At 39.9% G+C, this 13,780-nt stretch overlaps 1 protein-coding gene and 1 long non-coding RNA gene across 2 annotated transcripts; both read left to right on the top strand.

Annotated features, from left to right (window-relative positions):
* Positions 1 to 5,503: 5,503 nt before the first annotated feature.
* On the top strand, positions 5,504 to 6,597 carry LOC104118984 (uncharacterized). Its single transcript, XR_011408647.1, has 2 exons — positions 5,504 to 5,799; positions 5,908 to 6,597. It is a non-coding gene; the product is annotated as an uncharacterized lncRNA (long non-coding RNA).
* Positions 6,598 to 9,766: 3,169 nt separating this feature from the next.
* On the top strand, positions 9,767 to 10,096 carry LOC138894202 (uncharacterized). Its single transcript, XM_070178885.1, has one exon. The coding sequence runs from the start codon at positions 9,767 to 9,769 to the stop codon at positions 10,094 to 10,096; it is 330 nt and encodes a 109-aa protein (XP_070034986.1).
* Positions 10,097 to 13,780: the final 3,684 nt, after the last annotated feature.

Here is a 13,780-nt window from a genome sequence, read left to right as displayed (position 1 = left end):
TCAATATTCAGAACCGAATCAATTTAAGGAAAATATCCTTTTATAATAAAAAAAAAATCAGGATCGTACCTGTAATGACACCATCTAGTGTATTGGCCTCAGCCAAATCATAGTGATTAAATCAATAGGTCGGGCCTCCACCTCTTAGGCGCTAACTACCTGCCTGTCCTCCACCTCTAGCTGACTGTGCATGTGGAGTATCAACTGGAATAAAGCTTGTAGCTGGAGTGTTCTGATGAAATCCACCCCTCCCAAGTCTGGGACAATCTCTCATGATATGCCTAGTATCACCATACTCATAACAACCCCTCTGAGGTCGTGGCTGCTAGTACTGAGTCTGTGCCGGATAACTAGAATAACCACTGTAAGAATCTCGTGTCGGTAGTGCACTATAAACTGGAGCACTCCGAGTATTCTGATGTGCGGACTGAGTTGACCGACTGCTTGAGCCTCCGCTATAATGGGTTCTAGCTGAAGAGTAAAATCCACTGAACCCTCCAGATTTTCGAGACCTTTTGGCCTCCTTAGACCCCCTTTCCTCGCCTAAAACACCCTCAATCTTCCTTGCAATCTCCACTACTTGCTGAAATGAAGCATCCGTTTGCAGTTCTCGAGCCATGCATATTTTGATATCATAATCGAGCCCCTAAATGAATCTGCGAACCCGTTCTCTGATTGTACGAACCAAGATAGGTGCATGACAGGCTAACTCACTGAACCTGATAGCATATTCTGACACTGTTATAGTGCCCTGACGCAACCGTTCAAACTCTGTGTGCCACGCATCTATGAGAGTCTAGGAAACAAACTCTTTCAAGAACATTTCCGAAAATTGAGCCCAAGTTGGTGGTGTGGCATCGGCTGGTCTACCTTCTTCATAAATTTGCCACCACCGGTACGCTGCGCCTGACAGTTGAAATGTAGTAAAGGAAACTCCGCTCATTTCCACAATACCCATGGTGCGAAGAATACGGTGACAATTTTTCAGAAATCCTTGGGCATCCTCTGTAGCTGTGCCACTGAAAGTTGGTGGATCATATTTCTTAAACCTTTCAAGTCTCTTTTGTTCTTCTTCTGATGCCTCGGGCCTTACCTCAGGCCGAACCGGAATAACAGGTTGTACCGGTACTACAGCCGGAACCTGACCAACGTGAACCTGCTGCTCTGGAGTTGTGATAGGAGTCTGAGCTACTCCCCTAATCTGCGGAATGTTTGGTGCAACAGAGATCAATCCCGCCAGAGTTAATGTACCAAATATACTCAGGAACTGTGCCAAAGTTTCCTGAAGTCCGGGGGTAACAATAGGTGCTTCTGGTACCCGTCCCCCAACTGGAGCTACTGGTGGCTCCTCAACTGTTGTCCTGACATGTGCTCTAGTTGAGCACGTGCCCTTCCTCGGCCTCTACCTCGGCCCCGGCTTCTTGCAGCCCTAGCAGTATGTGCGGATGCCTGCTCAGCTAACCCAGTAGCACGTGTCCTCACCATCTGTGAAAGAATGGAGATACAAGGTTCAAATTCCAAGTTCAACAAATTCCGCACGACAGGAATGAAAGAAATGGAAATTTCCTAACAGTTATGTAGCCTCTCGAAGATAAGTACAGACGTCTCCGTACCGATCCACAAGACTTTACTAGACTCGTTCGTGACTCGTAGAACCTATGAACCTAGAGCTCTGATACCAACTTGTCACGACCCAAAATCCCACCACAGGCGTCGTGATGGCACCTAAGACTAGGTAGGCCGATTTCTATTACATTTTGAAGCCATTTTTTTTGTTTTTAAAATCTAACAGCGAAAATAATTACAATACAAAACCTCCCAAGACTAGTAGTACTGATTCACGAACTCTAACTGAATATATAGAATGATCACGAGGACCAAATATACAATACTGTTTGATTACAAGTTAACAGTACAACGAAATAAAAGGACTCCAAGGGACTGCGACGACCAAGCAGCTCTACCTTGAATCCTTACGATCTCGCTTTAACTCTGCTCAAGTCTGTTATCTTCAATACCTGGCTCTGCACAAAAATGTGCAGAAATATAGAGTGAGCACACCACAGCGGTACCCAGTAAGTATCAAGACTAACCTCAATGGAGTAGAGACGAGGTACAGTCAAGACACTCACTAGTCCAATAATCTGTGCAATATAATATACAAAATAATAGAAACAAATAATAATAAAGTCAGGATAAAACAACCAATGATATGCACAACAGATAACAAAAATACCATTAATATCACTCAACAATTAATAAACACAATTACACCCCAATAAATCAAGCCCTTCAAATAAATGTCTTTCACGTAGTTCTTCCAGATAACTCTCTTTCAAATATAATTCTCTCAAATAATTATTTTTCAAATATAATTCTTTCAATAAATCTTTTCAAATACAATTTCCTCAAATAAATATCTTTCAAAATACAATTCTTTTATATGATACTTTCTAAGTAAAAATCCTTTCAAATAAATATTTTGAATATAATTCTTTCAATTAAAAAGTCACCAAGTGACACCTCATTTCAAAATCATCAAAATACGGGTCTCAGCCCATTTTTATAATTTTCGTAAATACGGGTATCGGCCCATTTTCATATTTTCACGGTACCTCGTGCCCATATTTAAATCATCATATTTGCTCGGCACCTCGTGCCCTCATTTCATATCATAACTGCACGGACAATTCACGTGCCAAATATCATTATCATTTCATCACAGCACCTCGTGCCCACATTTTATATCACAACTGCACGGTCAATCCACATGCCAATATCCCAATTTTATATCACAATTCATGGCACCTCGTGCCCACATTTCATTTTATAAACCGCCTGGCAATAGCCACAGGCTCCCAATTTCAACAAAATCATATTATTATCAATTTACTAATAACAAGACAAGTTGCACAAGGTATAAAAATAAACACAAGAAAATCACAACATCACATGAAAATTTTCAACACCACAACCCCACATCATCACATATCGTCCCTGACAATAGCCACCCTTATCGTTTTTATAGCCATCCTTATCTCTCCTATAGCCACCCTTATCGCTCCGCCCAGACAATATCAATAGCCAACAAACACAACAGTGAAATGCCACCCTTATAACCACATAATATCAACGGTGAAATGCCACTCTTATCTCCCCAAAATAACAACTCACACAACACACCAATTTACACGGAAAATTATCACAACAACATAACAAAAATTAATTCATATCACAATTTGCCCAATGGCCACAACCAAATTTTAAAGTTACAACCAAGTCAATTAATTTCACAGCAGATAGCCAAATGATCCACACAATGTGTACAACACCCAAAAACAATCAATAGAGATAGAAATTACTCAACATAAAACAAAGTCTTCATAAATGATCAAATTTTCAATAATTATATAAACACTTCTTCTTAAGCTCATTTAATTAATTATTTGCAGAGGAAAAAATCGAAAATGAAATTAAATTCCAATAATTATCAAGTCAGCAAATTCACGAAATTTCATAAATAATCAAATAACAATCACCTCACATTGTCATATAACAACAGAGTCAACAACAAGGGTTTAGGCACGACAAGTAGATGATTAAATATATGCCAATAATTATCCAATTTACTACACAATATGCTCAAGACTTTAACTCAATAAAATTTGCACATATAAATCGAGTACGTACTCGTCACCTCCTCAATTACCCAAGTTGCACATAAGACTCAATGTCTAAGGAAAATTTTCCCCACTCGAGGTTAAGCAAGATACTTACCTTTTTGAAGTTAGACCGATATTAATAGCCTTCTTGCTTGAATTGACCTCCGGACAGCTCAAATCTATCCAAATTAATTGTATAACTTCATTAAAATTCATCGAAAACAATTCCGTATAATAATACGTCGACTTAAAATTTTATTCCAAAAAGTCAATAAAAGTCAACGCAGGACCCGCCCCTCAGAACCCGACATAATTTTCATGAAATCTGAATACCCATTCCGATACGAGTTCAACCATACCAATTTTATCGAATTCGAATAACAAATCGACCTCCAAATCTTAAATTTTTGTTTTTGGAAGATTTTACAAAAATCTAATTTTTCTTCCATTAAATCCGAATTAAATGATGGATTCAAAGACATAATCATGGAATTTAATCAAAACTGGATAAGAATCACTTACCCCTTACACCCACGCAAGAATCTCTCCAAAAATCGCCTTCTACCGAGCTTCCAATTTGATTTTGAGTTATGAACTCAAACCCCCATTTTTGGGACTTTTAATTCTACCCAGATATACCTTCTTCGCGTTCGCGCCCATTCCTTCGCGAAGGCCAAAATCCATGTGCCTCAAATCCTTCTTCGCGTTCGCGTGACAAGCGTCGCGTTTGCGAAGGCCAACTGCTTCTGCCCCATCATTTTCTCTTCGCATTCGCGAAGTCCTTGTCGCGTTCGCGTTAACCAGCTCCTTCGCGTTCGTGACAATTCCTTCGCGTTCGCGAAGGCCAAACGACCCCAGGCCCCTATCTTCCTTTTCTTCTTCGCGTTCGCGTTGCCTGGGCCGCATTCGCAAAGGCTTGCCATGCTCCTTCTTCTCGTTCGCGTTCACAGCTTCGCGTTCGCGAAGGACAAATCATCAGCCCCTCAAACTCCTCTTCGCAAAACGCGGAACTCCCTTCGCGTTCGCGAAGAAGGAAACCGGACTTCAGTAACAACAGTCCAAACAACTCCAATTTGGTCCGAAACCACTCCGAAACACACCCGAGCCCCTCGGGACTCCGTCAAATCATGCTAACCAATCCCATAACATATCACATACTCGCTCGAGGTTTCAAATCGCATCAAATTACGCCGAAAATACAAATCGCACCACAAATCGAACTTATGAACTTCAAAAACTTCCAACTTCTAAAACTCGTGCCGAAACCTATCAAACCAACCCGAAATGACGTTAAATTTTGCAGGCAAGTCCCAAATAACATAACGGAGCTGTTCCAACTCTCGGAATCGCATTCCGACCTCGATATCAAAAAGTCAACCCCCTGGTCAAACTTTCCAAAATTTTGAGTTTCGCCATTTCAAGATTAATTCCACTACGGACCTCCAAATAATTTTTCGGACATGCTTCAAAGTCTAAAATCATCATACGGAGCTAACGGAATCGACGAAACTCCATTTCGGAGTCGTCTTCATACAGTTCCGACTACGGTCAAAATCCTAAGACTTAAGTTCTCTTTTTAGGAACTAAGTGTCCCAAATCACCCCGAATCATCCGTAATTCAAATTCGACCACACACGCGGGTTATAATACATATTGCGAGGCTGCTCGAAACCTTAAGTCACTGAACGAGACGTAAATTCTTAAAACGACAAGTTGGGTCGTTAGAACCGACCGATTCCCTTTTCCCCTAAACCCGACCGGCCCGGCCCGGCCCCTTGGACACCTATACTTTGCCCTCCAAAAAAACCCTATATATATATGTTGTTCCCCCTCCCTCTTTCGGCTCTTGAAAGTGCGACAAATCTCAGCACCTTCACCTTCTTCTCTTTCTCTAGAAGCTTCTTTTCCGTTCTTCATTCTCCTTTTTCAGCGCAAATAGTTTTCGTTTTTCAATTCCTTTTGTCGTACTAAATTCCAAGCATGAGTCGGACTCAAAACTCGGCTCACTCCACACAAACCCTCAAATTCCTCTACAGTTACGGCGGCAAAATCCTTCCTCGTCGCTCTGACGGAAAGCTCCGTTACATAGGGGGCTTTACTAGAGTCCTATCCATTGATCGGTTTATTTCTTTCTCAGGTCTGTTTATTCATTCATTCATCTTCTTATTATCACTTCTACTTTGTTTAGTTTTGAATAGTATTTCGTGCCTTTTTTAGAAGCTGATTAAATTTTTTACTGTTGCAGAGTTGATGGTGAAATTTGGAGAATTGTCTGGATCGTCTATGAGTTTAAGGTGTAAGCTTCCGATTGAGGATTTGGATGTTTTAGTATCGATTACCTGTGACGAGGACCTGGCGGATGTGATCGAAGAGTACGGTCGAGTTTCGGCATTGACGAATCAAGAGATTAAGATTAGAGCCTTATTATCTCCGATTAATTTGCAGAAGAAGATCTCTCCTCCGTCTTCGCCTATGTCTTGCCTCGATTTTCCGTCATCGAACGTGAAGCCAGGAAAAGTCGGCAGTTTCTACTCGCCTCCGGCGTATGCGGCGGCGCATAGAAGTTCCTCGCCAGCTTTAGGGTTATCCGGTCGGGATACCGAGAGACGGCCAGGAACTTCACTATCCTTTCTATGGACACGGAAGCATTAGGCCTCTGTATTACTTTGCTCCTCACCATTACCAATAGATCAACAAAAATACAGAGAGAGAAAGAGAGAGAAGTGATAGTTTTTTAGGAGATATCAGAGTTGTACATGGATGAAATGAATCTCCTTCACACCGAAAAATGACAGTAAAGAAAATATTACAGTGTTACATAAAATTTTTACGGATTAACAAAAAGACAGATTCAACTTTCCTGGTGCGTGAATTAGATTGTACATTGTTTGAAATTTTTCCGTTTATTCAATTTTGAGATGGATTTAAAATTCGAGATGAAGTTGTTATCAAAATTCTGTGGATTCTGAAAATGACCCCTGCTTGGATTTAGACGCCGTTAGGGTTCCGTTGCCATTGTCCATCATAGGTTTCGCTAGGCGCTTAGTTGTTTTGGGCCGGCTGCCTGCGTCCGTATGGGTTTTTTTTCTTCTGTTAATGTCTTGCTTTATTCGCTTCAGTCATATTCTTTTCAACTGATCTTCCATTCTTTCTCGCAATTAATTCATTCAACACTAACGCTTTTTCCTTTCAAATTTTGCAGGGGTTATTTATTGCGTGAGAAAGTTCTGTGAATTCTTTGTGCAGGACGTAATACTTTAACTGGGACATTAATAATATCGATTGAACGAGTAAATTGGCTGCGTATGACTGCACCTACTGTAAAGAAAGCATATAAAAAGGTCAGATAACGAACCCGCGAGCTATCACATGGAACAGATTATCTTAAAACATAATCATCCTTGAGTAATTTATTTTTCTGTTTAAGCAATCGATATTCAAGGATTGCTGATCCAATTAATCCATTTTTGTCGGATCGGAGAAGTCTTTAAATATAAGTAAATTGTTCTGCGAATATGTCGTAATAGTGAATAGTCCCAAAATACGTAGATGTAGTCTTAGTTATATCCACATAGAGATGCTTACTTTAGAGGAGCTTCAGAAGGGCAGCCTTTTTAACTCCTAAAAATTACTCCCGTGCTGTAATTCCATTCTCTAAAGTCTCAATGAAATAATTTATAGGTTTAAGATAAAATTCTAAAAGAGCTGCAGTGTAATCTTTACATTGTATAATTAGGGCCACAAAACTTCTTATGTTATTACTTTGCCTTCTAAATTATCTTAATTAGGACCTATTAAATTTCACTGAGATTCGCCTTTGATGGATCTATAATTGCAACTACATTTTGGAATCTTACTATACTTCTATCACGTCAACACCATTGACTACAATATCGTTATGACAATTTTCATGTATTAGAGCATTGGAGTTTACTCTGCCATCGAGTAATGTAACTGACGCGGGGGGGGGGGGGGAGGCTTAGTAGAGTGTTGGAGGGCGCTCATATTTGTATATATCATAATAGGAATGAAAGTGATGACATAATACCTCTCTATATTAGCATCTCCATATAACACTTATTCACTATAAAAGTCAAGTTTTTTTTAGAATTGAATTTTTACGTTATATTTTATCTCTCTATAACAACAACAACCATATTTATAACATAACGCTCTTTGTAAAATTACCCTTCTATAACAGTCATATAGAATCTTTAAAATTACTAATAATAATTCTAAAAATATGCACACAATCTTTTCCATTAATAAAAGTGTCTATCTTGCAAAAGATATAAAATTTGAAGATTTGCACATGATATCTTTTTTATTGGATAAAATTTAAATAAAAAATTTAACGGTTAAACTCTTAGATTGTCTTCAAGGAAAAACTATTGGATACCTATTTGCTGAAAATTTGAACACAAATCTTCGCCAATTCAAGCGTTATATTGCTAGTACGAGAGTGAAATCTACTAAACAAGCTACAATTATAAAAGTTCTTCCATCAATCTTGGAAAAAATATTTTTTAGGTAGCTTTAAAATGTCTGCGTTAAAGTTTAAATCTTTATACTTTTAGTTATGAACTTATTAATAATATATTATCTTTCTTCAATATTTAACTAGTGAAATATACATATTTTTTTGAGATTTTAAATTTGAATAATGTTCTTATCTTTTATATGTAACATGAAAAAAATAAAATAATTAATTTTTAGATAAGTTTTATATATAGCAGCCAAACAATATTTAAACGTCAAATGCTATTATAGGTATATAACAATCTCACTATAAAAGTCAAAAAATATCAGAACAAACGAGGCTGTTATAGAGAGGATTGACTGTATCTTTCATTTACCTCAGAGGATGCTAGGGCTTTTAATTTAAAGAAAAGAAATTTTGTGGTGGTAGCGGTATAAGATTCTACAGTATTAGTGTGTAGACAGAAACAAATACAAGTGGATCTAAGGCACTAGACATAATACTTGCAGTCTTGCACGATTAAAAGCAAGATGCAGAAATTTTAACAAAAGAATGGGAAAGAATTTGTGATCTTTAACATGTAATATTATTGTGACAAAAATTTTTAAACTTATAATTTTAAAATTGTCATAACATTTATTTGGTTATAAAAATTTTGTATTAATATAAAAAAAATTGAAATTAGATTATTTTCAAATACAAAATGTATTATTTGTCCTTTTTCTAAACGAAACTAATTTTAAAATATTACAATGGAAAATGAAAGAGAGTTGTAAATACTATGAATAGGTCGACTGGCTGGTTAGGTGCATATGAATCTTGGGAACACAAATTACCAATTGACAATGAATCCAAGCAAAAATATTGGCTCACCGAAATTATAGTGGTCATTGGTCCCCTATGGACGATGTGGTTTAGCTCCACAGACCAAACCTCTGCTTATAAAATAGAATAAAAAAAAGATCGTATAAAGAATTTCGGTGTTCATAAAATAGAAAAAAATGATCTTATATATTATTTTTAGATTTTTATATGTGAAAAAAAGATCTCTTACAAAAATATATAAAAATAAAAATAAATTTGTAAAAGGGGTATAAAACCAATCGAGAAAATATCTCTTTTATAAAATTTATTATTAATATTTGACTATCTTAAACGTTGAAAAGATGGTTTGACCAAACTTAAAAAATCAGTTTATTTTGAAAAATATTTTTATTTTTCATATTTAAAAGAGAGAATCAAATTTAAAAGGTAAGCTATTTTCTATCTTATTATTTTCCATTCGAAACATTTTAAAATGCACCTAGAAAATCAGGTTGTGACAATTATATCCGAGATCTTTCCTAGAAAATATAAATTAATCCACATTAGAAAATAGAAAACATGAGTAGTGATACTATGAACTTAGGAAGAATGATTTGCCAACCTTGCCATGTGCCACATGCCTTACGAGTCCCTATTTCTACACCTAATCCTATCAAGAAATTGCCTTTGGTTTTCCCTAGGAAACCTCCTTCGCATGTTTAAATAATAACTGCAGCCACGACTTGCAGCTCCATTGTATTTGTTCCTTCCTCCTCTCCAAACATCCTTAGAATTCAGCCTCAAGGAAAACAAAAGAGAGATGAATGTTACAGCAACGTCTATTCTTATCCTGTCCTCTGTAAACAGAGACAGAGAAGCCTCCTCGGTTGTCCCACTTGTCTTTGCTGCAGCAGCTGCCGCCTTCCTTGTTGGATCACTTATTGTTATGGCCGTAAGAACCACCGTAATAACGTGGATTACGGTACTTGTACTGCTAGCATTCGCCGGAAAACGCCGCCGAGGTGTTGTAAGGGATGGCAAAAAGATCACGTCGGAGGTGGCAATGTATGCGGCTAACATTATGATTAAACAGAAAGGGGTGTATGCTATCATTTTGGGCTTCACTTCTATGGCATTGTTAATTACATGATTTGTACAACTATATCGAAGGTGAATTCATAATTTAAAATTAAATGGTTGGCTGATCTTATTGTATACATAGAATTTTGTTTTATTTGCATATGTAAATAAATTTAGTCGAAAACAATAAGTTCAGTTGAATCCACGTTTAACCCATCCTAAATAAATCTGTCTCTACATGTATGTTGCTGCTAGAACAGAGTTGTAAATTTCGCATTTTCTTATTTTTACTGTAAATATTGTGGTGATTATGGCTGATCTTATTGTATACGTAGAATTTTGTTTTTGTTTACCTTCAAAATCGGATAACAATTAAATTTGTAAGTGATTTTAAAAATACACGGATTAACTTGACACAAAACGATAAGTTAAGTTGCTATTGAGTAACTAAAGATAAGATAAATTCAAACCACACGAGTTGGATAATTTCAACCTTGATGGAATAATTGTCCTCGAGCCGGGTTCACTACGACCGGTGTCGATAAACAGAAGAGCAAAAGCTTAAAGAAAATATTTATGTATTGCTTTTTGAGTGCGTGTTACAATGTGTCAAAATAAATTTTTAGACCTCCTTTATATAGTAGGAAAGTCCTATTTTAGGTACAACTTCTATAAAAGGTAAAAAATCTTCTGATTAACTGATTACCGGCTCCTTATCGAGACGCACTGAGATCCCCGCTGTAATATTCGCCGGTCTCGGATATTTCGTCCCTCTGTTGGCTATTCTGGATTGTCTGACAACGTTCTTCGAAGTCGCTCGAGTCTAGGACCGATTCCGGGATCATGGTCTCGATATTCACAAAGGCAGGCGTCATGCCCCCGGGTTCTAGTCTGGTGGGACTTTGGCTCGATTTCGGTCCTATATTGCCATGTCTCGAGCTTGGCTTATCTTGTTGGAGGCTAGGAGCTCTATGAGCTCGGTTTCACCCGTATACAGATAGTCCCCTCTTTTTTTCGGAGAGTAAACGATGAGAAACAACATGAGCTTCTGATTCTTGCTTCGATGCACCGTGACAGAAACGATGAAACAACCGAAAACGTCTCGTCAGTCAAGTCTTAATGGCATTAAATGCATGTCAGCCGCCGGTAGGCCGTCCCTGGATGCAAAACGCGCTGAAATACTATAATTGCCCCCTTCTTTGCTCATTTTAACTTTACTTCCAAGCCTTCTACCCTCGTACCTTTAAGATTTCAATACTTTCTAGCACTTTTACTCCGTTTTTTCGAGATCCTTCGCAAGAATTTTTATCTGTCTTCATCTTAAACCATCAAGTCCAATCTTTCAACTTCCTTTCTTTCTCCACCTTTCTAAGATTTTCCTCCATTTTTTAAAGAAATGGCAAAGACTTCAAAAACCGTTCCTAGAAAGAAACCCCTTCTACTTCACGACCGGCTACTGAGTCCCAGGAGACCGTTTCACGCACTGCCGTCGACGAACCAGTACCTGAATCTCCTTTGGAAATGTTCATCCCCGGGGGAAGCTCGATCAACGTCGATTTTAAGGTTGAAAAACCTTCCTCTGTACAAGGCCGGTGTGAGGAGGTCTCGAGATACATCTGCTTGATCACTGAAGAAGTCCTCCCTATGGTCCGAAAAGACTGCAACTGGGCCGATAAGGACATAATGATCCCCGACCCTGATGAAGCCATTATCACGCATGTCGAGGGACACCTAAGTGTTTATACGTATCCCTCTACATTGGGCCCGGTGGACCCGGTCATCATAAATTTCTGTAAGAGGTACGAGGTATGCCTCAGTCAGATTCATCCTTTGCTCTAGAGGATCGTGATCCTCCTCCGGTTCTTCATGAACAAAGTCGATGGATGCTCGTTCACCATCGACCATCTTCTTCGCGTATACAGTCCCCGAATCTTTCGGGGAGGGGAACTGATAAAGCTTGTGCATCGGGCCATTAAATCCCTGTTCTCAAGTATTGATGAGGACCGGAATCGGGGCTGGCAAGGCCATTTTGTCCGAGTGAGGAATTCGGACTTAATCCCAGCCGAGTGCAGGCCATTCCCCGAGAAGTGGAATACCTCACGTAAGTATGACTTACTTTCGAATGTAAATTTTACACTTACTTCTCTTTTTCTTACCGATGTTTTGTGGTGGTGCAGCCGTTGCTCGGGTCCCGAATGCTGTCCCTCGACTCAAGGAGTGGGTCGATGGTATCATATCATAGATGCCATATTCCGAGCGCTCATGGCGCAGGCTCTCGAAGGACCGTTGGGAGGCCCGTTCCCATGGCGAGACTTCTTTCCCGAGTAGGTAGTATTAAGATTCTTCTTTTAATATTAAGCCCTTACTCCCTTTACTTCTTTTTGCAGGCTTATCTAAGGACGTCGAGCTGAGGCCTCCAGCCGGTGGTGAGGACTTACCTACCGAGTCCCCTATTCCGAGACAGGCCAAAGAGAAGAAAATAAAAAGGTCTCTGAGTTCCCCGTGCTCGGAGAAAAAGAAAACAAGAAGATGGCTGGTGCGCAAGTCAAAAAAAAGCACCAGTTCCCGAGCACCATCTTCGGATTCGCTCTATCGGCTGAGAGACGAATCCGAAGAAGAAGAAGAATAAGAATCCTTTGTTCTGGTGGCCCTCGTGTCGTCGCAATTTGAAGGACAGGGGGCCTCAGGAACCGCGAGTCCGATCTGCCTCAAGCTAAAGAGGTCGATGAGGAGGCCAGGGCTGAGGCTTCCCAGGATGTGGGCAGTGCCCCGAAGGAGACACTCTGTGTGATAGACATCACCGAGTCTCCCTCGTATACTGAGTCTATGTACCGTAAGCCCAAACAGCGAAAGAATGCCCCAACGAGAGGGCACATGGGGCGAATGACCTTTTCGCATCTTTTTTGATGGCGTGGATTCCACAGCCACGGAGGACATCACCGGATTGGGTGACTTAGAGCTACCAAAGAAAAGTCCGTCTTCGGGAGCAAGTGGTCCTACCTCAAGTCCAAAACTGATCAACCGGTTCCCTGCCCTGAGCGCGGACCCTAATCGGAAGCGATCCATCATCATCTCCATTCCGGAGGATGCCCGAGTTCTTTTCGCCCCCGTAGGGGTGGCTAGTTACCTTCGGTGACTAGTGACCGAGGAAGACCAAGCGAAAATGAACGAGGTAGACGCACCCTTCCTGTTCAACGAAGCACAACAGGCGCTGAACCGGGTAACTTTAGACAACTCTCGATGATTTCAATTCCTCCTCTTATATTTGAACTAATTTATTGATAATCTTTTTATTCTTCTTCGTATTTGTAGGCCTCGGTGCTTCACCATGAAAATTTCCTCCGGTATTGGGATGAGTTGAACCATTTCGAAGCTCAAGTCAGAGGGCTTACTGAGAAGAGAGATACCTACAAACTTCTCAGCGAGCAGCGTGAAGGAGAGGCTAAGAGCCTTCGAGCTGAATTGGAAGTGGCTCGGAAAGAACACGCCGACCTGGTTGAACAGGTAAAAATCTTTGAATTTAGTGACGATGATCTAGACACGGTGACTAATGGTCGGAACTTGCAGTTTCAGCAGAAGATTGATCGGATCGACCAACTCCGAGCCGAGATGGATGCACTCAAGTCGAGGCCGAAGAGTGGAGAGGCAGGATGGACCGCCTGGCCTCTGAAAAGGAGACTGCCCGAGCGCAGTTGGCCTCAATGGAGGCCTAGCTTCGGGCGGTGAAGGAGAAGGCTGAGGCTCGGTCCCAAAA

Source organism: Nicotiana tomentosiformis, chromosome 6 (assembly GCF_000390325.3).
Source record: "Nicotiana tomentosiformis chromosome 6, ASM39032v3, whole genome shotgun sequence".
Taxonomy (NCBI): domain Eukaryota; kingdom Viridiplantae; phylum Streptophyta; class Magnoliopsida; order Solanales; family Solanaceae; genus Nicotiana; species Nicotiana tomentosiformis.
Note: the sequence above shows the minus strand (reverse complement) of the source record. Positions and strands in the feature narration are given on the sequence as shown.

Coding starts and splice junctions, on each gene's coding strand:
- LOC138894202 (XM_070178885.1), top strand. CDS start 9,767: ATGAATGTTACAGCAACGTCTATTCTTATCCTGTCCTCTGTAAACAGA.